At 42.1% G+C, this 24,191-nt stretch overlaps 1 protein-coding gene across 6 annotated transcripts in view; it reads left to right on the top strand.

Moving 5' to 3' along the window:
- Positions 1-23,965, top strand: part of LOC111247269 (uncharacterized) — a 35,432-nt gene extending 11,467 nt beyond the window's left edge. The window contains exons 1-12 of one of the 6 annotated variants that reach the window (XM_086976955.1): positions 3,693-4,182; positions 5,882-5,969; positions 7,055-7,160; positions 7,348-7,603; positions 8,013-8,779; positions 9,187-9,508; positions 11,011-11,232; positions 12,148-12,315; positions 12,443-12,809; positions 13,046-13,658; positions 13,776-14,538; positions 15,024-23,965. In XM_086976955.1, the coding sequence (XP_086833081.1) occupies positions 7,080-7,160; positions 7,348-7,603; positions 8,013-8,779; positions 9,187-9,508; positions 11,011-11,232; positions 12,148-12,315; positions 12,443-12,809; positions 13,046-13,658; positions 13,776-14,538; positions 15,024-15,289 (3,825 nt within the window). In that variant the 5' untranslated portion in view covers positions 3,693-4,182; positions 5,882-5,969; positions 7,055-7,079 and the 3' untranslated portion in view covers positions 15,290-23,965. Of the gene's footprint in view, positions 1-3,692; positions 4,183-5,881; positions 5,970-6,798; positions 7,161-7,347; positions 7,604-8,012; positions 8,780-9,186; positions 9,509-11,010; positions 11,233-12,147; positions 12,316-12,442; positions 12,810-13,045; positions 13,659-13,775; positions 14,539-15,023 lie in introns of those variants that run through there. The other 5 variants (XM_086976953.1, XM_022797996.2, XM_022797984.2 and 2 more) reach the window with 5 other exon arrangements.
- The last annotated feature ends 226 nt before the right edge of the window (positions 23,966-24,191 follow it).

Here is a 24,191-nt window from a genome sequence, read left to right as displayed (position 1 = left end):
GGCTTTTACCCTGCTGTTTGCGGAACTCATTTCCCTGCCGGAACAGTATATCGAGAATTTAGGACCTAAGGTCCATTTTACCCTAAATTTAGAAAATGGACGCCTCGATTTACAAATGAATATTCGTACCACTGATCGATGTTTTAAAAACGAATCTCCCATGTGTAAAAATACAAAAACTACCCTAAACCAAATTGGCCGCGCTGGTAGACAAGACTGTCGAGAATGTCATTTCTCGCAGAAAGGAAATTAGACAGACGCGTATCTCCTGTGCGCTAAGGCTCGATGCCGTAAACAAGCCTTATTACAAGCGTAGCTCTGAAAAGTTTAGCTGTTCAGACATGTTGCTAGGCATAACTGTTTTCGATTTATCTGCAAACGTCAATTCGTTTGAAAATAAAGACAAGAAGCAGGACACAAATGAAATCTTTTAGAAACTCATTGAAAAGCACTAGTTACGGAGCACTGAGTCGCAGTGTTGAACTGCCAGTTGTGTAAATCACTGTCGACAACAAAGACCGTTTGCGTTTTGCTTGCCGTTACTTGCGTCAGACGGCTCCAGCCGCGTGGTCCCGTAACCTTCCAGCGCCACATGCATACATTGAGCTGATCGAGATTACCATGTAGTGCGCAACGTATTTTAAGTCGTGCTCCGTCTCTCGCTTACGGGAGCTCGGTAAACACGGCAAAATCTCGATAACGATCATGATCAGTGGTTACGACCTGTTCGTCGAATGTTGAATCTAACTTTGTTTTAACGTCTCGCCGCGTGTTGCTCACTCGTTGTCTCTGCTCGTTCCCGATACTGTTATCTCCTCGAAGTTCCACAATGGCCGCAGCCATCGTAGGCCTAACAACAGTAGCCGTTTAGGCTGCGGCCTGTTGTTGCTGTGGTCACTCTATTGGCCAACAATAGCAAAAACCCTTGCCGTAAACCATGCTCATGCCTCTTTTGTCAAATGCACGCGAACGACAAGAACAGCAACAATAGTAACAACATCGATTACTGTCTTTGCCACACAACAGAAATTGTCCGATACGGATCGCCATCTAGCGACGAAGTTGCTCGCCGAAAGGTGAAACGCGGCGCCTGTCAGTGTCTAGAGAAGCTTTACCGATAACAGGCCGGCCGCAGACCTGTTGGTGGATTTACTTGTCCGTTGTTTACGAACGCTCGCTGGTGGCAACACGCCCCCGCGCTGTCGGTCATAACACAGCACAGACCGACTAGATACCTAACTACTCAACCAACATGTACCGGCTGGGAGCGTCTGTTTGCATGTATCTGATACATTGCGATCATTAAGAAAGCAAGCAATATAACGCCGCGTACAATAACCAATACCAAACACATAGAGGTGAGGCAGAACGAAATAGAAGTATGTATGGGTGAAAGCTGCTGCCTTCAGCCACCCATCCAACTGACCAGCCACAAAAGATCAGCATTATATTTTAGATCTCACTGTTTAGGCCGCCGCAACCGCGAACGAGCAGAGTGTTGTCGAAGTTACTTTTGCTGTTATTCTTCTGGAGCTGATCTGGTACGCTGGTAGGGGGCAACTTTTTGGTACGATTTTTTCTGGGTAGAGGCTTCCCCCGTTACTGTGTCATCCGCAATCATTGTGAGAGTAAGATGGAGGAAAATGACAACTAAAGGTATAGCAGCGCCAGCATCAGTGCGTACCAGTTTTTTTTCTGATTTCGTTTGAAGGGGGAAGAACGACTATTTCGATCAGATCGGGCTACTGGAATAGTGGAATACTAGCACGTGTTGTTTTTTTGAAAGCGAAAGCCTTCTCATATTCATTGGTTAAACGCCGACGCGCGGAACGAATCGTGAAATGTTAATATTCAGAAAAGTCTGCTGTGCTGATATTTAATAGTGTAGAATGGGACTATAATAAATGACACAATGGTGTATGACGGCGTAGGCATTCTTCGTCACAAATGCACAGGCCGTCAGAAAGGATACCCGCGCGTTAGGATTTCCTTTATTTTGCTAATAACAATTATGTCTATTCGTCATAGATTATCTAGATCAATTTGAGCTATATATATATCCGTTGCTTAGTATGGACTCATTATAAACAGACGTAGGAAAACATTATTTGTTACACCCATATAGGCTGATGTTCTGTTGAAAACAAGCATGACGACATGGACATTATTTTTTGTGATTCGATGCGAGGGGCGACGTATGCCTCGAACAGCGCAAACAAAATAGGAATTATGCTTAATGCCTGTCTGCTCTTAGGTGAGGCTACTTACAGGAGTTTTGCGGATAAACAGTACTTCTGCCAAATGACTCATAATCAGATCGCGTCTCAAATATTGTTTTTGGTTCACGTAGTGATTATTGTGGGAGCAAACAGCAGTGGATGAGTTCTTTTTTGTTTCCTTTTGATTTTGCGGCAAGTAGGCCTTTTTCTGCCAAAAGGCATGAGGGACATTTTTTTCTCGTTGAAAATATACACATCGTAGCTAGACGGTTTCGCCTATTTATGACGAAATTAAATAGTCCGGAGTATATTGCAATGACACTATTGTTGAAACACTGCTACACACAACAGGTAAATGTCAAAAAAAAAGAGACTGTATAAGTAGATTTTTCTCGAATACCCTTTTCTGGGAGTCCTTTCCGTGTAGCCATCGTTCTTCTAAGTCGTTTGTCTTCTCAAAGTGTTGTAGTTTTAGGCTTGGTGCGAAAAACATAGCACAAATATTCAGCGATCATAAATCTGAAACACATTTTCATTTTTTCCTGTCTAGCCTTTAACTTGTCCATCTTTGTTTAGGTCTCCATAATCTGTTTAGTAATTGTTTGATTGCTTTGGTAGTCAGCTTTAACTAATCAGCTTTTCGGTACGGAAAGTCCTGTCCGAGTTTCTCTGACCGTATGTAGTTAGCGGCAGATCGTCCAACTTAAGTTGAAATCGCCCCCGTACGCCCATCTAATCGTGAATCTACATCGCGCGTAGCGCAGCCGCATAACTTCGAAATTCGTAATCTTCAATGTATTGCTCTCACTAAAATGGCTGACGGTAACGCTTCAGTCGACAGGTGACTTTCTTTATAATGTTCTCCGCGTCATCGCTATGAATCTCTCTCTGTACGCTTGCTTTGACGGCAGTCAGCATAGGCATAGCGTGGACGTGCTCGCTCCACGGCAACGGCCGCAATAAGCTATAATGGAACACGCGAGTACGCCAACGATGAAAACGGTAATAACGACTGCGATGATGAAAGTGATGATTGTAAGGTTTATGGTGCTGTTGATGGCGCGTATGGTGATATTATTCGTGGGCAAAGCTACGCGCGTATCACGAGGGTGAAAGAAAAAGAGCAACCGTGGCCACAGCGACAGGTTTTCGCTTCGAGAAGCGCAAACAGCAGCGGTGGCGACACGTTAACAAGGCCAACGTGAACAGCGACACTAGATCGATGTTGCCGCCGCTGTCTGTTGCGTCTAACCGATCGGCAGAACGAAAAGAAATATTCGAAGAGATGACCGGCTAGCTGAGTGCATGCTTTGGCATTGGCCACCGATATCGTCATTGCAGTTTCGTTGCGTAGAGCCTTGATTGCCAGAGTTAGTTGGGTCTATTGCAGTAGGCTGCTACTGCCGCTGCTGTTGCCGCAGAGCTGCCAGCAGCGGCCAATGCCTCCTTCGTTTGACGGATGCGGAGAAGGCCTTGAGACCTGTGAACGCAACAAACACAAGTCGACGACCTATTATTTACGAACGCAAAGGCGGTGCCAAGAAACGAAAGCGGCAGCAGCAGCAGCAGCAGCAATCGCAACGACAGAGAACGATTCTCCTAATGCGTGTAGTGACGCTCGCGTTTAATAGATTTCGGTGAACGCGATTTGGGTAAATAGGCGTACATTAAATCTAATACTGGCAATGTAGTTGACGACATTGTTCCGCCAAAGAGTAGTCCGTAAACCGAGCAACTGTTAGCCTTTAAGGCTCTATTAGTTAGGAAAAATTGTTACAGGCGATACAAAAACAAGCATCGTTTGACAACGATTATCTTTGCTTGGACTCATACTATTAGTATGGTATGACCACGATATGAAATGGTCTTTTCGTTGTGCTGCGCTTTGGATACACGTGTTGCTGTTACCTATAAAAAAAAACACTCGGTCATACTCCACCGCCGACAAGAAGCCGACAAAACGGTGCGATATAACAGTAGAGACATAGAATATAAAGATCCACGCTTCGTCCACTTTTTCCCGAGTCAGTTATTCCATCGTTTTTTTTTTTTTTTTTCGGTCAGACCTTAAATATTCACAAAAATTGCCATGGTGCACACATGTGCTTCATCATGTCCTGTCTTATGGTCAATACTACTGATTATCTCGCTCTTTTTTCTAAGTTAGCATTTATAGTTTGCCATTTTTGTGCCTAATTTTATTGGACAGCCGATTGCTAGCGTTGGGTTGAAGCTCAGTGATGCTTAACTGTTGGCAGAAATGTGAACGGGAACGCTTTTTGAACTATATAAAATGATTCTAAAAGATTGGAATTATTCCAATCGGAAATTCACTATTCTAATGGATAATAAGTGCCGCAGAGCATCAAAGGGAAAAACAATGTAATTAAGTGTCACAGAAGTATACGATACGATACGACGGGAAAAAGATATCTGGTGCCGTCTAGTGCCTAGACGAGTGTAAAATAAGCAAAGGGAATATGCAGTACGTCCTTTTTTCTTTGCCTGCAAGTTAGTGAAATAGTATGTTTTAGAAAACCAAGATTCGCCAGCATTTATTTATAAATGGGGAAATATTTGATGCATGCCTAGACCCACATCGACTAAGAACCTGGGGCTGGCGGGAGATTCAGGGCCTAATTCACTGTTGGAATTCTGTCTACTACGACTCTTTTGCAAACGTACCGAATGGGTGAAAAGATTCTAGAAAATAGTATCCACCTACCGAAAGTGAGTAGAAGGCGAACATAGAAACTCTGCCCCAAACGTGGCAAATGAACGAATTCTGCCACCTGGAAAATAAGTCTGGTGCCACTGTTAATATATGATGAGTATATGAAACAATGTCTTTTATGCTTATTATCAAAAAATGCTCTATTTTACTGGCGTGCTAGGTGAGAATAACGAGTTCACCTTGATTAGAGGCATCACCTTCCTACGTGCTTGTATTTTATTGTCTAGAATGATTTGCGCGATAAAACCGTTTACTAATTCCGCAATGAATTACTTCAATAATATACGTGGGAAAGAGTATAGATGTTTCTCTTTCTAAAAGACTATAATGTGTACCCCGCACATTTTCAATGCGTACCGGTATTTTTTCCTCGATTCTTTTCGGCGACGAACTAGCTTTAAATATCTTTCTCGTATATTCGAATGCAAGTAGCGTTTCTCTTATTATTACGGAAACCATTAACTAACAATCAAATCTCGGCGTTGCCAAAAATTACTAGCTAGAAAATTCAGGAATATACGAAATTAATAAACTGAGGAAAGTATAGAATAATCATTATTCTCGAGGTTAATATCTACTTGTATGATTACCACACCGTTTCATAAGTTTACTGGAGAAATCCCGGATAGGGCCAATAAGACCCACCCCGATTAGAACTCTAACAGAGACAAGTCGTTGATGCTATAAGATTAATTCTTAAACTGAAAGAGCTAAAAGAAAACATAGAAAACGAAATATGATCATCCCTCTGATCCTCCGAAGTTTTTCTATTGTGTTTTCGATCGATTCCCATCTAAGCTGCAAGAAAAGCACAGTTCAAGCCACTCTAACCAAAAAAAAATTTGACCTAACAAATGACCTGGAAAGGGCCTGCAATTAAACAACAATACTAAAGTGGTCAACGTTTTGTGTAATGATGTTTTTTTAGGTTAGTGGAGGGGACGCCAGTTGGCCGCAATGACATCGGGCTGACGGGCTGACACGCACGGTAGAGGTTCCCACTGTAACTTCTCCCGGTAAGAAAATTCCTATTTTCATTGTATTTTATTTCGTCGCTAAAATGTTTGTTATTATATATTTCTTACATGTTTTACATTTCGCGGTTACAAGGGAGCGATGCGTAACCCATCGACGTCTTTATCAGTCACATAAAAACGCTGTTCTCCAACCTTTGGAGTGAATTAAGGATTATTTTTGAAACGCTCTTGAAAATATAAGAAAGAGAGAAAGAAAAAGGAAAAGCATCCATGGTCATGTGTTGCATATTCATTTTCACGCTTGAGGTATCTTTTCACTTTTTCCTTTTGGTAATCGAATCAGCGTTCTTAAATCCCTTCCCTCCAGAAAAAATCTGCCGATTCATCGCTTCAAAGAATTAGAGTTTCGATAACAATGGGCTCAGGAATGACTTATGCACTGTGATATAGCACTTTTATCGCACTAAACCGTTTGGAGTTGTAACGGTTCTCAATATTGCTAGTTCAGCTATCTACTACTGATGATACCGAATCGATTAAGGAGCTTAATAATAAATAGAATCAGTATTAATTATTTCTAAAGTTTCAATGTGGGTCAGCTGACAACATTTCGGGTATTTTTGTATAAACTAAAAAATGCATCCATCATCCCACAACAAAAGGAAAGTTAGGTTTCGGCATTATGCTACTTCATTAACGTGCCATTGCGGAAGCAGCGATATCTAATTATCAAATGCGAAATATCTCTCCTCTTATACTTTTTTTTCTTGCATTAAAATAGCTACGCATGTATCCCGATTGTTGCATTGTCTTTTCCCTGCAGTGACCGCTTCCCAGCACTGCACTTACCGCTCATTCATATTTGCAGGCGCGTGCAAACGACCCCATAAAATGCTCGAAAAAATGTAACCCGTTTTGGTGGAGGTCAACTAAGACCGAATGCTACCGAACGCTAATGACAATCCTGTCAACGTCTATACGGTAGTCCGCCGGTGCCTCCACCATTAAGAAACAAACAACTGCTTGTATTTTGGTGCTGTGTATATGTGTGACTGGCCCTAATCTTCGATCTAGTTGGTTGCCTAACCTTCCTGACACCGTCCTTTGCTGCTGGTTCCTGACAGCTCCGTCGGTGCTCTTTTAAAAACGATGGTAGCTCCGTGTGGAGCAGGACTTGACAGATCTGCGTCAGTACATAAGTCCTGCGATTCGGAAGATGCGGAAGCCGAGGTGCGTCAAGCGTAAATGCATCACTACTTTTTTCACAAAATATTGAGCATAGAATTAGTTCGAACGATTTTTGCTGTTTTTTCGCATTGCAGGACAGTCAATGTGAATCAGAAGGTAAAATGTTTGTTTGTTTATTAAGTAGATACGAACTCGAAATTTCTGCTACTCTTCCTGTGTTTGCGCGTAGGTCGTGAATGCATTCAGCTCGTCAACTGGAGCGTCAACGATTGTTAGTTCGACCAGCAGAGGTGGCACGGTGATGGCGTTGGGTGAGACTGTAACAGATACCGAGGATGAAGCTGAGAGCGGAGTCGTCTCAGGCGGAACAGCCTCAACGAAAAAACCCGCTAAACGAGGCGAAGCTCATGGAAGGCGACGCAATGCAGATGGCACCACAAAGGTCGGCCCTTGTAGGGGGACAGATAGTATTGACAGCGGTCATGGTAAGTACGTCTTATGGCTTACCACATCCACATGATGTCGTTGACCGGCTTCAGGCCGACACATTGAAGCATTTGCAGAGAAACTGTATAATTGAGAGTGAGGTTGTCTGTAAATGTATACAGAGGATAAGCTCAATTGCAGTTAATTAAGTACTATTGAACCAGTTCGTTGAATTTATTGATTCTTTTGATAGAACGGGTATTTCGTCCAATTGAGGTGTGCGTCGAGACGATTGAGTCGGTGCAATGAATTGTCTAAACCCCCATCGGTATGAAAACTATGAAGCTTAATAATAATAGTTGAATCTAACACACTTTACGAATGTGGCAAAAGAATCTATGAAAGAAGACGGTTAACTTCGTCGGCGGTGGCCTTATTTTGGTAAATAGTTTATCGTGTGTGTTTCAGGCGGAGCTACCCCCGTGTCGACAACAAGTTGTTCCCCAACGATGGGCAGTAGCAGCAGCGGACCGGCGTCTGCATGTTCTGGTCCGCCGGAACGATCCATGTCTTGGACGGACGAGGAAGAACATACAGTTCCACCAAGCGCCCCGAGCACAAAGGACCTGATGGTCATCACAGATTCAGGTACAACCCGCATTCAGACAAGTAAAAGTGCACAAGAGCAAAACGTTATCGAGACCATGGCGTCACAACACGTGGCTCGACAACGACGGCTAGAGGACAATGAAGACTCAGAAATGGAGGATATCGAGGAGACAGGCATTACGGCAGACGACGAGCCTGAGATAGTTCTGTCGAGTCATCACGGACTTCCAACGACCGTAGATGGCAATCGTAGTGGTGAAGAACGCCGTCGACACAGCGATGAGCATGATGACGCTGATGAAGATGTTGATGAAGGACACGAAGTAGGCGAAGATGAAGACGATGACAGCAAACCCTTATCGCTGACAGTGGCGAATAAAGGACGCCCCAATAAACTTAGGGGACCGAGAGAAACCAGCGTCAACAATAACAGTGGAGCAGTTTCATCAAGCAGTAGTAATGAAATGCCAGCTCCTGTGGCTCTAACTAGTGCTGGTGCCGTATCGAATGGAGGCAACCGTAATGGGGCAGGAGGTCAAATGAAACACCGGGGCAGTCCTAGACCAACATCAAGCTCATCATCTCGTTCTTCGTGTTACAGCCCCTCACAAAGTCCTTTGATGCAGGTTAGTTAATTATCCAGTTATCTGTTGGCTAAAAATAAAACTAAACATTGGTGCGGATTTGTTATTGCAAATATGCCTATTCAGAAGCTAAGCGTTTCAAATTTGAAAACGAATTTTTTATTCACTTTAACTAACCAGGAAGTTCCATCATTTAGGCTTAGCGAATTTGGCTACTATTTGCATTATAGATAATAGAGTAGTTATAATTTCGATTTCAATATCGTGCAATCGAATTAATATGTAAAAGGGAATCTGATGTAGTTTTAAGTGAGAATATGGAACACCAGAGCAATAATGCAGCGATTGTCCTGCAGATAGAATGACCTACCGCAGTATATTTTACACCGAAGTTTACAATATGTAGTTCTATGACGCGGGACAATTATCTATTGATTTAAATTTTTTAGCGTACAACAACGCCAATGTATGCAAGCGGCGGTGGATCAAGTGGAGGAGGCTCCCTAGGAGCGGGGGCCAGCTCCTCAACATACTCCCCATCGAGTAGCCCCGGCGTACACCCACTACGCCAGCTAAGCATGAACTCGGCAGCCTCTTCCGAAAAGGTCGAACGACCCGCCGGCATGGACGCCGGACACGGAACGAACGATGGCCGAACTCCAGCGTCTGCATCTGCTGTGTCGATTCTGGAAACTAATCCTCCAACGTCAGCGCACCTCTTTACAATGGGCGATTTTGCAGCTGCAGCGATAAAAGTCGCCCAGGCACAAGGTGTGTCCCTGTCAGGCGCCTTTAGAACAGTTTATTTCCTTCTCCAAAGTAGCTAATATTTCAATAATTAAAAGGGCGGTTGGAAACGCCGGTTGAGCCTGCTATATTGAGTTCAATACAACTTTAATAAAAGTTCGCAAGGTTTTCATGTCCCAGCAAACCTGTTATGTCCTGTATGAGCCAGCAGCAGTTATAATTTTAGGTAAAAATGATGAATCTACGCACATACGTTCGCATAATACCACCAACCGCCAGCTAAATACGTGCCCTAATATCGATCGTATAGGCAGGCCAAACTGCGTAGAAAATTTTTTTCAACTTTTCTATTGCATTTATCTAGCGGTCGATTCATGATATCTATGCGTTATATCTTATTTCTATTTGATTCCAAACAACATATGTCCGGTAAACCCATTATTCATCGGTTCACCTACTAGTGCTGGACTGTTCTTCATGTTTAAGTTGTGTCAACCGCTTCTCCTGGCTGATATGTTTCATTGCACGTAACCCAGTGTTGACGAGCAAATATGTCCAAGCCATCTTCGTCAGTGCACGTGATAGTGAACGTTCCCGCGAACAACAGTATACGTTCATGCCCGAATTCAGATAATGTGACGTTTAATCACATCGACCCAATCTATGTGGTTTGTAAAGTGCGATCATCAGACCGTTACAAACGACTCTAGTAGCGATGTAGATACATGCGAAGTGGCAGTCATTGCAGACACACGCACTTATCACAGCATACGAGCACAGCCAGTAGATTAGCACAACAGGCTTTTCAAGGCCATGCTTTGGCCTTTCATACACGTCACTTAAGCCTTGGATAGGTGTGGTTGACTTTGTTGAAACATTGTTCAATTCACTATTTTTTATCAAGTTCTTGATGGATATCTTCGACGCATCTATGGGTCGGTAGGCAAACCACGTGGGCAGGTAAAGTTATTAGGAGGGTAAAGCTTGCAATACGTGACCTGCGTATAAAAGTAACATATTGGAGCGCTTTCATGTTTGCACACTCCTACAGTGCAAAATAGATGTAACCCTTTTGAAGTAAGCCTTCGATGCGAAACTCATGTGAAGGTTTCGCATCGAAGAATACAATATACCAGCACCAAGACGGATCGCCGAAATGCTAAGGAAAGTTCTCCAATGTGAGCTGGCTCATTTTTCTCTCAATATTGACGAAGTTATCAATGAAAATGATCGCCTGCGCGCTTGAATTATCTGTGACGGTACAACGGAACCAAAACACAGCTTGGCATCGTCTTAATTGCTTTTACAGTTAATCGACTTGCTTGATTAAACTGATTCTGATTAGCCATTTCTATTTCATATACAAATAATGAGGAATATACACGCACGCTTTAGTCGTAAAAGAACTGTCACTATAATAAAGCATTGAACTTTCCTGAACAGGAGCACGTCTGCACCCTTGAATTAACTTAAGAGACCTGTAACTTAATCGAATCCCTTTTTACTAACTGCTCTCGTTATTTTAGGCGTGATGCTTGCCAGCGGTGGGACAATCTCATCCACAGTTTTGTCCCATTCCGATGAAAGCAATGACTACGGCCCGCAGGTAGGAGGTCCTGGAACAGGCTCAGAACTAGATGGAGCTTTTCCATCAGCACTATTTTCAGCTGCAGGTGGATTCAGTCGACAGCAGCTCCTCTCAGGGCCATGTCCGATATGTGGAGACCGGATCTCCGGATTCCACTATGGTAAGAAAGACAGTGCGTCGTATCTTTGTACAGAACTATAAAATATTTTGGTACAAACCAGTAGCAGTCCAACATTTGCTTGCCCTTGCTTTCAGAATATTATTTTTGTTCCAAACATAAGAGAAAAATAACAAGTTCACAAGCGATAGAATGGTTCATGTAATTGCTTATTAAGGACTAATGGCGATCGGCAAGTATACGGACAAGATAGCTCGTCCGTTTTACCAGCATTGAAATCGAAGGCAACGATTACTGTCAAATTATTATTTGTTAAAAGCTTACTACTTTGTTGTATGTCTTATTTGATTTACACCTAATCTTAAACTGCCATTTTAGTGCCCAGTTTTAGTTCCATACACATAAAACCATAAAATGGTAAAAGCTTTCTTCTTAAACACCAAACATAGTTAGTATTTGTTTTAATCCTTTTTCTTCTTTATAGGTCAATCGTTAGCAAATTCTATTGTAAAATCGATTGTTTGAAAGCCGCTCCTGTAGAGGCTTTATAAAGTCCTTAAAATAACCTTTTCAAATTTTGGAAAGACCTGAGTTTTTCGGCAATTGTGAGATATGCTTGTCCCATTTAAACATTTTACTGGAAGTTTGAATCGTGTATAGATTTCACCTACGACTGAACAGTTGCATTTGACTAAATCAATATATTATTTATTAAGTAAGGTCGTGAGTTGTCGTTTGAGGATTTTTAAGCCGTTGCTGGTATCGCTGTGAAGGTTTGTGTGAAGCAACGTTTGGTGATGCGCAGGAGCATTATCAGTTAGTTCAGTGGTTTCAATGGTTCCCTTTCTAATTCTCCTCTCGTTTTTCCTATTTTTCATATATGCATATCATTCGAAAACTAGTTAATTTTCAGAAGCTGGTTCATTATTTCTAAAAACTTCAATTCACCTATTACAGGCATATTTTCCTGTGAGTCATGCAAAGGCTTCTTCAAGCGCACCGTTCAAAACAAAAAACATTACGTATGTCTTCGTGGCGCCAACTGTATGGTGCAGGTGGCTACCCGAAAGAAATGCCCAGCTTGTCGCTTTGACAAGTGTCTCAAGATGGGCATGAAACTTGAAGGTGAGTCAATTGAACTGCCTTTTGAAATAACGATATGAACATAAATCATCGAAAATCCGAATAGCCTCTGCCTTTTTTTCGTTTTGAGTATATTGACTTTTAATGCGCACTTGACGGTATCGTGCAGCTATTCGCGAGGATCGGACCCGTGGCGGGCGCTCGACCTACCAGTGTTCCTATGGTGGAACTGGATTTCCTTCGCTTCCGCCAACGACGCCCCCTCACGCAACTGGAACCAGCAGCGGTGGCGGAGGTATGACAACGCCGCCATCAATCAGAGACTCCCATTTCAGAGGAGATAGTAATCGAGGCGAAACTGGAGCCAATAACAATAGTGGAATAGGCGGTCATGGCCGCGAATCAGCTGGACCAACGCCGCCGCCAGCCTCGGGCTCAGCACACGACTCACTGCCGCGTGATATTCATGGCCATCTGAGAGTTGGTGCAGAAGCGCACCTTGAACCTATCGCTCTCGTGCACAAAACTAACAACAGGTGTGTATAAATTAAAAGCGGCAAAAAGTACCATTCATCATGATGTCGATCACCCTGTAGAATAGATCATCGACTTGCACGCGTATTGATCTTGTGATCAAAGATTAAGAACGATGAAACAACGGAAACTTGTATGGAAACCACGTATGAACCGTACGTACGCACTGAGCAGACATTTTGGCACATAGTTTTCTCAAAAAATAAATAATACATAATTATCGTTGCTGGGCTTGCAGCGTAAAAATTCCACGCACCTCATCATCATCAGTGATCACATCCTCGGAGCCCCGTGTCGCCTCAGCTCTTAAACACGCACCCTCACCGCATAGTGCCCCCACCGGAGCTTTAGCAGGTTTAGCAAGTTCAAGCGGCCTAGGCCCACTAGGTGCCGTTGTAGATCCGACACTTGGGTATCCTCCAGCGCTTGTTACTTCGCTTCTCATGCATCCGAATGGACACCATCAGCTGGCAGCTATGGACGCGACAGCTTCAGCTGTAGCCGTACAATCTGTAGCCGCACATGCGGGAGGGACAAGTGGGAGCGTGCCGTCATCCCACGGTGTCGGCGTCAGCGGACGCAGAGGTGCTCCTTCACCTATGCCGGTCAGTGAAACACACCACGCGCAGCACCCGCGACATGTGGGTGGACCGCCGACGGCTATGGACACGTTGGAAAGAGAAAGTAACGGACTAGGGGGTTATCAAAACGGTAACGCGGTCACACATCGGTTAAATAGCAGCGCGACAACGTTAGCTATAACGACAACGCCGCCTGGCGTAACAACAGCTGCTAGCAGACGGCGGGGTTCTGACACTGTACCTTCTGACGATGTCAGTGCAAATGACCAGGTACGAATAGTTCTAATGCATGTAATGTTTTTATCATGCCGCACGCACGTACGCTTTCTGTATGTATCTTTGTCAAAAAGTTAACCTCTAGCGAACCGTAATTTTGATTTACTTCAGGTGTCTTCTGGAGGCAGTGCTGGTATCCCACAACTGATTCAGGACATTCTCTCCGTGGAACATTTGTGGCATAACTCGGAGAGGAGCACTAACCCTGGAGATGGTGGACATAGTGGCCAGAGTACCACACGAGATCTTCATCGCGAGAAGGAAAATCATTATCAGCCTATTCATAGCAATAGCGAGATGGATGAAGTTGAAAATCAGCCATATCAAACGCACCACGCTTTGATAAGCAAGCACGAGAGACGTCTTCAACACGGAAGCAACGCCGTTGGCAACAACGGCGACGGAATGCGAGACGAAATGGAGCTAGGTGAGGAGGCCATGGAGGCCACTGACGACCCCCCGTCAGCAGGATCAGGCCAGAACGGTGGCGCGGGGGCGGCCAACGATCTGCTGAGCTCATTGTGCAATATCGCCGACCATCGGCTGTACAAGATTGTCAAGTGGTGCAAAAGCCTTCCTCTATTCCGCGACATCGCAGTTGACGACCAGATCGCCCTGCTGATCAATTCGTGGTGTGAGCTACTGCTGCTCGCCTGCTGCTTCCGGTCTATGGCAACCACAACTGGTTCTCACGGAAATCGCCCTGCGGAGTTGAAGGTGGGCCGCGGTCGCTCCGTGTCGTTGGCACAGGCACGACAGTGCGGGATGGGCCCCGTCGTGGAACGCATGCTCAACCTGACTGATTTATTGAGGAGACTAAAGGTTGACCACTGCGAGTTCGTCTGCCTTAAGGTCATAGTCCTGCTCACATCAGGTCAGTAATCGCATACTTTGAGAAACGGATAATTTAAAGTTCGCAATGCAAAGCTAAGCGGAAATAGCCGCGTTCCTATTCTTCTCTATATAGAACAGGCACTACCGTGTCACCTCAAATAGAGCATGGCCCATAAACTCTACCTGTTTAATTAGGAAAAAGCTGTGCAAGGGTACAGGTTTTGAAATAATGAACTCAATTTATTTTACAATTTATTTTATAAATTACTCAAGTCCCCTATGTACAGTGAAATTCATTTGAGATGGCATAGATAAGTTCTTAGAGGACAGCGTGTGCCAAATCTTGCCAGAACAACACGTAGCTGACAAGGAACTCTGCACCTAACCAAGGTGATAGTACGTAAATGGACCTATAAGAAAGTTGCGACGGTAGTTAACTTCGTGTCACCACATAGAGGCTTGGTAGATGTATGAGCGCTAACAAATCGACTTCGCTTGCCCCGCCTATCGATTATGCTTCTGCAGATGCATCGGGATTGCAAGACGCAGAGCAGGTTACGGCTGCGAAACGACGAGTTTTAGAAGCACTGCAAGCCTACACAGCCGCGCATTCGCCTGCTGAGCCAGCAAAGTTTGGCGAGCTCCTTCTAGCTATACCCCAACTCGAGCGGGCGTGCCAACTGAGCAAAGAAAGTCTCGCAGCCTCTCGCCAACAGGCTGCAAAAAGTCGAGGAGACGCGCCAGCACCTGGATTCAACCTCCTCATGGAACTGCTTCGAGGAGACCATTAACCCCATTCGAAACAAATCTCGGCTACAGGACAATGTAAATCTATCACGAAGGACAACAAACAACATGTTTATTGTAATATAACGCTATCTGAGCTGAATGCAATGAAATTAGATAACATGGAACGATTTTGCCGTCGGAAATTTTTAGCCAGATGCTCACAAAATATTGCCGAAAGGCTAGTGCGCCGAACACATTACTATAGTAGTTCATTTTCAGCTGTTCGGAGCTATCCTGGACGAAAGTCTAGGACCGATTGTTATTCTGATAACATGAATGGATACACTAATTTATTTATTAAAGAGTTAGTATTAGCGTAGGACACTACGTAGACCTCATATGGCCGGATTTCTTTAGGTGAACAGGCGAAAGATAGGAACACGGTAAGAGCCATAGGTTGATTCGTAGTAGAAGTCAACAATTTTGGTAAAGTTTCGCAGGTCAGGGGTGGCGTCATAAGCCCCCCTACCGGACTCCATATCAGACAACATGTTAAAAACGTCTCGAATTAAGAATAATTTAAATAAGGAGCCTTTTCAACCAAGATCGGCATTGACCACTACTACTAGTCTGAAGGAAATTGCGAATTGCGTTGATACGGGCCTAGCAAATGTGCAATTTTAATAGAATAGTTCGTTGCAGTTCCGAATGGTAAGAAATAGGTTTGTCTATAATTAGAGGTGGCTTTTGAAACAATCGATGTCGAGCTGGGTTGACGTAGGGTTGTGAATGGATCGTGCAAGACGTAAGACGCAAGCAGTGAACTTCTCATTCAGACTATTGAATTGAGATTGAATTCTCTAGATGTAAACAGCCTGACAGACAAGCAGGAGGATGTTTCGTCTCATCGTTGCCGACGTGAGCTTGCCTATATGGGATCGGTCAGTCACCGCGGAAAGAACATTAATCTTAGCAAGCGATACGTGCAGTACATTTAGAAAACAAAGGCCAAAAATGAACGCGACCGCATGGAGAACCCGTTAGGTGCAGCCCACGATGCAAGGAAACTGTTAGGCACACAGAACCGGTTCGTGATTGCCTACCTAAGACATGGTGTCTAGATAATGATAAAGCGCAATTACTGGATAGAACAACAGGATAAACACTATTTTCGCTGACAGAGAATTAACACAGCTGGGGGTACTAGTTTACGAAAAAGATCATATGGTAACTGTAGTAGGAATACGCTATAATGTATTCATGGTGGCTATCGCTTGTGGTGGGCCCGTGTCTAACTTACTGCTAGTCGGAGTGCAATCAAATAGTAAACGATATATACGTCCTTCAGGGCACATACAAATCGAAAGTATATATATATATATACGATATTATGTTCATACAAGTATCTTTGCAATTATTATTATTATTGTGACTTTATCCTAGTATATACATATATAATAGCTATTGACGTGCTAACAAACTGTAATATATAATATTTTTTTATACATGGTAGCACTTGAAAAGGTCGCTACTGTGTCTGGACGTACTGTTCATTCGAAAACTAATCATTCACCAGGAAAACAGTTCGTACTATAATAACAATGACAGTGCGTGCAAGAGCTATGCCCCTTCAGGAGGACGAAGGAAAGTTATCCGTTTCTTCCACACTTTGTCGTCGTATGTCCTTCTTTCATTTTCAAGCTCTAAAAATCTTACTTTTGCGCCGAATTGTCACCAGAGCTCACCTAGCCTGGGTCCACCTTTCATTTTTTCCATTCATACTTCACCCAAATTTTCTCACCTCGATATCACTTTTTTGTTTAATACTAACGTTCGATTTCATGCTCAGTTGTCTCTCTTGCTTCTTCTGGATATAGTTAACTATTTCCGTACAGCTTTCGGCCGTAAAATAGACTTTGAAAGTCTATTACTTATTTCCTTGCACATCTCTATTGTTCTCTTTCGAAAAGTTCGCGCGCTCGGTTTAGAAAAAGTTGATTGCTTGCAACACGTTGCCTACCGATGTCGATGAATTAGTATTTGTTCGGTTTGAAAATATCCGCGCGTAGTCATAGAAGTAGGCGCCATTTCACCGACTGAACGGGGAAAAAAGAGGCTAAAACTTATCTAGAGTGAAAATATTGTAATTATTTTCTATGCATCTGCATTATTACATCCGTAGCTCTTTGATAGATACGACGTTCCTGATAGTGGTCTAGCAGAACCGTGGGGTCGCTATAGGTGTTCTATGACCAGAAGAGCATGACGAAGGCTCAACATAAATACAATATAAGTAATTCTGTGAGAAATATACGAGATGAGACTGCATTATTGTATTTTCTTGGCAAATCTAGCCACTTGCCAGCCCTGTGATGACTGTTATAGAAACTGTGTACTTGACCAACAGCACGCTATCGGGCCAAGGGCTCGATTCGGGTGTGAATTTATGAATGAAACACGAATTAGCTCGGCGTGCGGCAGCCTCAACTTTCAAATATGCCGCCATACTTCATATCCACAATGAGAACAATTTTTATTCTGCATTAGTAAATTCGCATTAAAGATCTCCCTCCCTCTATACGAATCGAATTACTCGGCATTTTAGAGGCGAACACATCTCTCACTTGTGTCTTATGTCACCGAGGCTACGAACCGTATATGTTATTCTCTGTTACAAATCGCCACCATCACTGTAGATTTCAACTAAGACAACAGCGCTAACAAGAAAAACTCCTTCCCCCGTCAATTATCTGTGCAGTTTTCTAATGAAACATGTCAATTCTTCGGAGACAGATAATTTTTCACAGCGAGGTAACATCCGGCAATTTGCCCCTCAGGTTTCCTGCGAAGCAACACAAGACGGCAAACGGGACAGGGCAGCGTGAATTAAACAAATATGCCGAGACAGACGTCATGTAGCCGACTGAACTTAAAAATGATTCTTATACACTGACAAAGTTGCTATAGCAATTTATGCACCTACGGCTGAAGTATGGACATTTCCGGCTACATATATGTATTATCTATGGCGGACTGTAACCACAATTAAGCGATCAACTGTAGGCGTGAAATTTGAATGACTTCAAAAAAAGACACCACCTAGGCATAAGTACGTGCAACTAACGGAAGCCTATAGGACTCCTACTAAACCACGTAGCAAGACTTATAGACATCTATTTTTGTGTCTACAGTCTAGAACTTACATCAACAGTTGAGATGGAAAGCCAGGTCAGAAGCGAGCGTAACTAATTAGCAGAGCTAGCTGATAAACAAAACTATTAATTTTGCGTGCCCATACCCAGCTTGCGACATGAGAACAAAGACTTTTTGAAAAAATTCCTACATGGCCTGCCATCCGCCAGTGTATTTTCTGCCAAACATCAAAAGTATGTGGATGAGCCTTGTACGCAAAATCGGTTGAGTCCTTTTTTTCACGTCTTCTAGGAAAGGCATATTTCGACGCCGTTATATCTTCCTTCAGAGTGAGCATTCTCCACTTGCCAAAGGCCAAATAGAAGGTGTCACTGTTTGGCCCAGACTAACGAAAGGAGCGCAAAATTAAGAACCTATGCATAAACTTTTATATTTATACGTAAACAAATCCCACGCATGAATGTGTGTCTGTGCGTGTGTGAGCGCGCATCGAATGAAAGTATGTATGTGTATTTGTAAGCTGTGAAGTGAATCTTCTTTTTGTACCCATCACATGAAGATTTAGTATGAAAAAAGCAATTGCTGAAACTGAAATAGAACTTACCGAGTATTTTCGTAGCCAATTTGCGAGGACGAGATCATTTGTAGAGCTCAAAAAGAAGTGTCACTTTATACCGAATTGCATGGATTTCTTTACACACAATCGAACGGGTTCAACACAGACTAAGTGGTCCGTTAACAGTGGTGAACTTGGGATGGCTTGATCAAGTCGTGTTCGACAAGAGGGACCAAAGCAAATGCAAAGAACGGAATCACTTGCGAGTGGAATATATAAATTGACGATACTGGGAAAGGCGTTTCTTATTTAAATGTAACAGAGAATGGCTGCAGAGTTGAAACCATCTCTCGATTTCGATCGAAATTTCTCTTAAAAAAGAAAAAAGATGAAACCCAGTTTCTTGATACAATCACTGATATGACTCCATGTTTAACGCTCGAGCTTGCTTCGAATCCGGAACAAGTGAGTTTCTTGGTCTAATAATTAAATCAGCAACACAGCGTCACAATGAGACATTATTACCGGAATAGGTACTGCGAAAGGCTTTTTTTGTGAAGAAAGGCCTTTCACTCCATACCGATTCATCCTTCCACTGTACACTGACTCTTTTCGTATACATATCGTAAAAGCCTGCAAAAGGTGATGGATACGTTTATTGGCACATTCGTTGGTAGAGAAATTTGGACGTAGGTAAGGTTTTAGCCATTTTTGTGTCCCCACTTATGTATTTACTGCAATTACTAGTGGGCTTCTTACAGTAGGTACTACGATAAAGGTTACTGTCGGGTGAGACCCATTGAAGCTTCGGCCCAAATAGACGCTAGGACATCTAAGGGGATGAGACTATATGCGGTTCATTCTTAACCATTCGTAGTTCAGTCAGCCGATTCATTTAAAAACATTGTTATTATTATCATTGTAGAATTTTGTTTATTTTTTTGTTAAACTGAGAACCGAATCACTACTACAGGCTCAAAAGAACTAGGACAATTCTTCTAGATATTAGGTGATAAGGTTAAATAGTAAGCGAGGACTAAAATACAATTCATAACATTCATGCGTCTGGACACATCATCTTGAAACACAGCGGGCTATGCGGAAAGTGAGACAAAGACAAATTAGATTTTTATAAGAAGATACCCGAAAAACGGACCGCCACATGAAATAATATATATTTTATATTAGTGAAACTAAGTGTGCTTTTGTTAGAAGCAATCTAATCAGTCTGTGTGTACGTGTCTATGACCATACGAACATGCAAAGGTTCAGCACTGTCGTATAAAATTCAAAGTATATCAAATTGATTTTTCGACGCAGTACCTCGTTCACTTTCAACAAAAGAATGGCTCCCAAATGCCTTATTTGTAACTAAGAACGACGTATTTTGTAGTATAAAATGGAGGGGGTAATCAAAAAGAGCTGTGCAGGCGTCTTTGCTTTCAGAACCCATTACGAATGGGCGCAAGATAGCTTTCCTACATTTTTTTTAAATGATTTCACGTGAATGGCTAAAAAATAAATTTCGTCAGTATCAATTATGAACCAAAAAACAAAAGCGCACAGTAATTTTTGATAACCCTATAATATATTCATGTTATATCAGGGAGGCGTAGCAGGGATTATGCAGATCCGCGACATACCTCTCAACTGACCCAAGTTCCACTGGCCCGTGCAACGAAATGGGTGGTTAAAAGGTGCTGGCGTAAATATTGTATATTATCGAACAGGCTGGTCCCTTTATCTCCTTTTTTGAAGACGACAAAGCACACTGACGACACATAAGTCGAACAGGATTGTATTTATTGAATTTCGTTACAAGGTGCATTTGTACACGGACACGGAGCAGTGTTAACACTAGATTGTGATACCTGCTAGCGGAGGGTAGGAACTCTATCATTGAGCTCGAATTAGTAACAAACATGTCAGAAGGGTATATCCTGCTATAAATCAAATGTAACTCCCTAAAAATAGTAGTATTATTATATTGACATCGATCCATGCGATAGCAGATATAAATTTTTTTCTTGAAAACACCTTACGCAAGAAGGAAAAGATAATAAGTGAGTGACGAACTTTTATAATTTGCGCTTGACGAATGGTAGACTATAGATATTCGATCCGTACGCCCGTGGACAGCCGTTCTAATGAAGACATAATGCCTTCTGAAAAACGAAAGGACATCGCGCGGTATGAGTCAACATTCAGTCTTTGGGCAAGTCGATGGATTTAGACAGTGACTCGAATCAATGGGCGAAGCGAATCAATAGAGGATAACTTAGACAGTAAAACAGAGGGTTTTGTGGCCGGCTATACGAGTAACGTAAGTGTGTGAATACATCTTGCTTGGCTGTGTGAATGTACCGTACCGGGCGCAATTGGATATATTCTGTACTAAATGATCAAATAATCCCGGTTGATGCGAACGATGCATATAGGTGTAAGTATTATGAAAAGTGATGGAACATCAGTTACATATATCTATATATATATATATATATATATATATAGATGAGTGCATATCAGCAACAAAACGCGAAATAGGAGTGCATCATAATCAGCCGATTTCTGTGAAGAGCTAAGGCAGCGGCAACCATCAATAGGGGAAGCAGCAATGACTCTATGAGAAGATTCCAAGGAAATAATACTATAGCACTATATAAGCATTTTTAATGAAATGAGAAGCGGAGAAAAACAGAAACAGGGGGTTAACAAAAGATCGGAAATTACTCTGAGACAATGTGTGGCATAAGTATGCTCGATATAGTAATAAAACAAGCTCGGGACTATTGTATAAAATGCAGCCACCTGCGGTTTGCCGGTAAACAAATTCGATGAGCGAAAACGGTTCCTGCTCATTGTGCTTAATAATACATCCTTTGTCTATGTTTCTTTCGACGTGAATGTAAATTCCAAGCTCGTGATTTAATCTACATTTAGTTAGGAGTGATGATCATCGAGTTCGTATTGCTCGATCAATAAGAAGGCAAGTATGAATGGCTGACGGTCGTGATACGCTATTATGAATTTAAGTGAATAAACTTTTATGATTGATCATAATACAATCGAAGCAATAGAACGGTATGGTAATCGAGCAATACCGTACATATATATATATATATATATATATATATATATATATTTTTTTTTTTCAATAACCCCACATGTTCTTTTCGTAATATTGTTTTTCTCTTGGGTATGTGTAACTTCGATGTCCTATTTATTGCGTATGACTGACTGTGCGTTTCAATGATAAGTTATTTTGTGTGAATGACGACTGTGCTATCTGAAACACAATAACTAGTATAATTATTATATATTATCACTGCGACTAAAACGTATTTCCTGTTCAAGACTTGAGTCAAAATGACGCAAAACGTATCGCTTCACATTCAATATCCACATAGGGCAGCTGCCCAATCGTTACTCGTATGCAGTCGTTCTACCATACAAGCAACGGGGAGCGAAAATTGATACGCGAGTGAATTACGGATTTGTAACGCTTAACAGAATTTTAAATGGCGACAGGTGACTTATATAAGTAAGACCCCCAAAAGGCAAAGCCTTTTCATGTGCAAAGCATCGGAACATACAATTATGCCCGTTTTACGTAGCAGAAAATCATAATGAAACGAAGTGCATGCTCGTTGATAATGGTGCCGTGTTCATCAGCTGGGCGATGACGGTGATGATTAATAGCGTCAATCGAGTTGTACGAGGTACGTACGGAATGCTGACAAAATAGGAGTGCGTACATATAAAAAAACGGTATCAACAGAGCGACATTTGATAGTATTGATGTGTGCATGCGTGTTTCAATTTAGTAAACGAGTAATGATCGTGTGTGTGTGCATCTGTGTGGGAGTACTTCTGCAAGCATACATAAATATATATATATATACAGAGCGTGCATCTGCACATATCACGCCTACATACTGTACACGGCGGGTGGCAATACAACAGGCAGAACCGCTCCAAGAAGTTGCTAAAGGGCTCCTGTGGTAACGTCATCTGAAAGGCAGTTGGTTAAGACGAAAGGTGCAAGCAGACAGCCACGTAACGAAGCAGACGAGGAAACAACAAACAATGAAGAGTACTAGACAGAAGAGAGCAAACATGCAGAAGACACACGCTGGTCTTTACAAAAGAACAGCGTGCGCCGATTTGTGTGCAATGGTCGCGGTTTTGTTCAACCAGCCAAATGTCAGTCCACACTTGACAGGTGATCAACAGTCAGAGTTCGGAAGTAACGACTAGGAAATTATAAACATTTCCTCTCAACAATTGGCGACATTTAACAGTTTGGCCTGAATTTAGTCTGGCTGGCTATGCAAGCTGCCTTCCCCAGTGTTAAATAGTATTGATACTGACCGCACTATCATCAACACGCGGGATAGGTGCAGTAAACTTTTGGCCTGCAAAAATGGTGTTATAGTAAAATATATTATCGAGGTGAAAAAAGGCCCGACATTAGCGAGTGGCAAATAAGAGTAGGTCAACATCTGCATGCAGGAGTAGAACTCTCGCAAGAATCTCCATGATGGATCAATAATAATGACAAACGGAAAAATAATGCTAATAAATAATGACCGGAATGATTTCTATACATATATAAATATAGCTATTGCGCTCTTATCACATGATGAACGAAAATAACAATGCTAATGAATATTTATAATATATATATATATATATATATATATATATATATATATATATAATTGGTAGCGAATGTAGGAGCGACTGTATATAGTTAATACTTTTGTACGATTTTGATCTAATATAATAATAATAATAATATATACACAAACAGCAACAATAATTATAAAAACTTCAACAAAACAAAAATAGCAGAGGAGCTAATAAAAACAAATAATGGCTGCAAAAAGAAATGCAGAAACATTCTTCTATACATAAAGGCTGGGATGCAACAACACGGAAAAAACAATAACAACAACAAACATATAAACTTGGATCCCTCAACTACGGAAAGCGATAATAAAAAGAAATAAAGCACTGAATATAATCACATCTGTCTATTTTTTGCTTGGTATCGTAGTTTTTGCCCATTCAAGAACTGGCCACCTTAGATCCTAAACAATATGTTGTCCGAACTAGGCCTGATAAACCCTATTCACGGTTTATAACAAGAAAAACGTGAACAATTTCTCGGTTCAAAATTATTACTTAGATGTTCAGCAGCCTATATTAGCCTGTAGGAGATATGCGACCTATAATTTGAGAATACTAATTAG

Source organism: Varroa destructor, unplaced genomic scaffold (assembly GCF_002443255.2).
Source record: "Varroa destructor unplaced genomic scaffold, Vdes_3.0 BEIS01000001.1, whole genome shotgun sequence".
Classification (NCBI taxonomy): domain Eukaryota; kingdom Metazoa; phylum Arthropoda; class Arachnida; order Mesostigmata; family Varroidae; genus Varroa; species Varroa destructor.
This window is presented reverse-complemented; position numbering and strand designations above follow the sequence as displayed.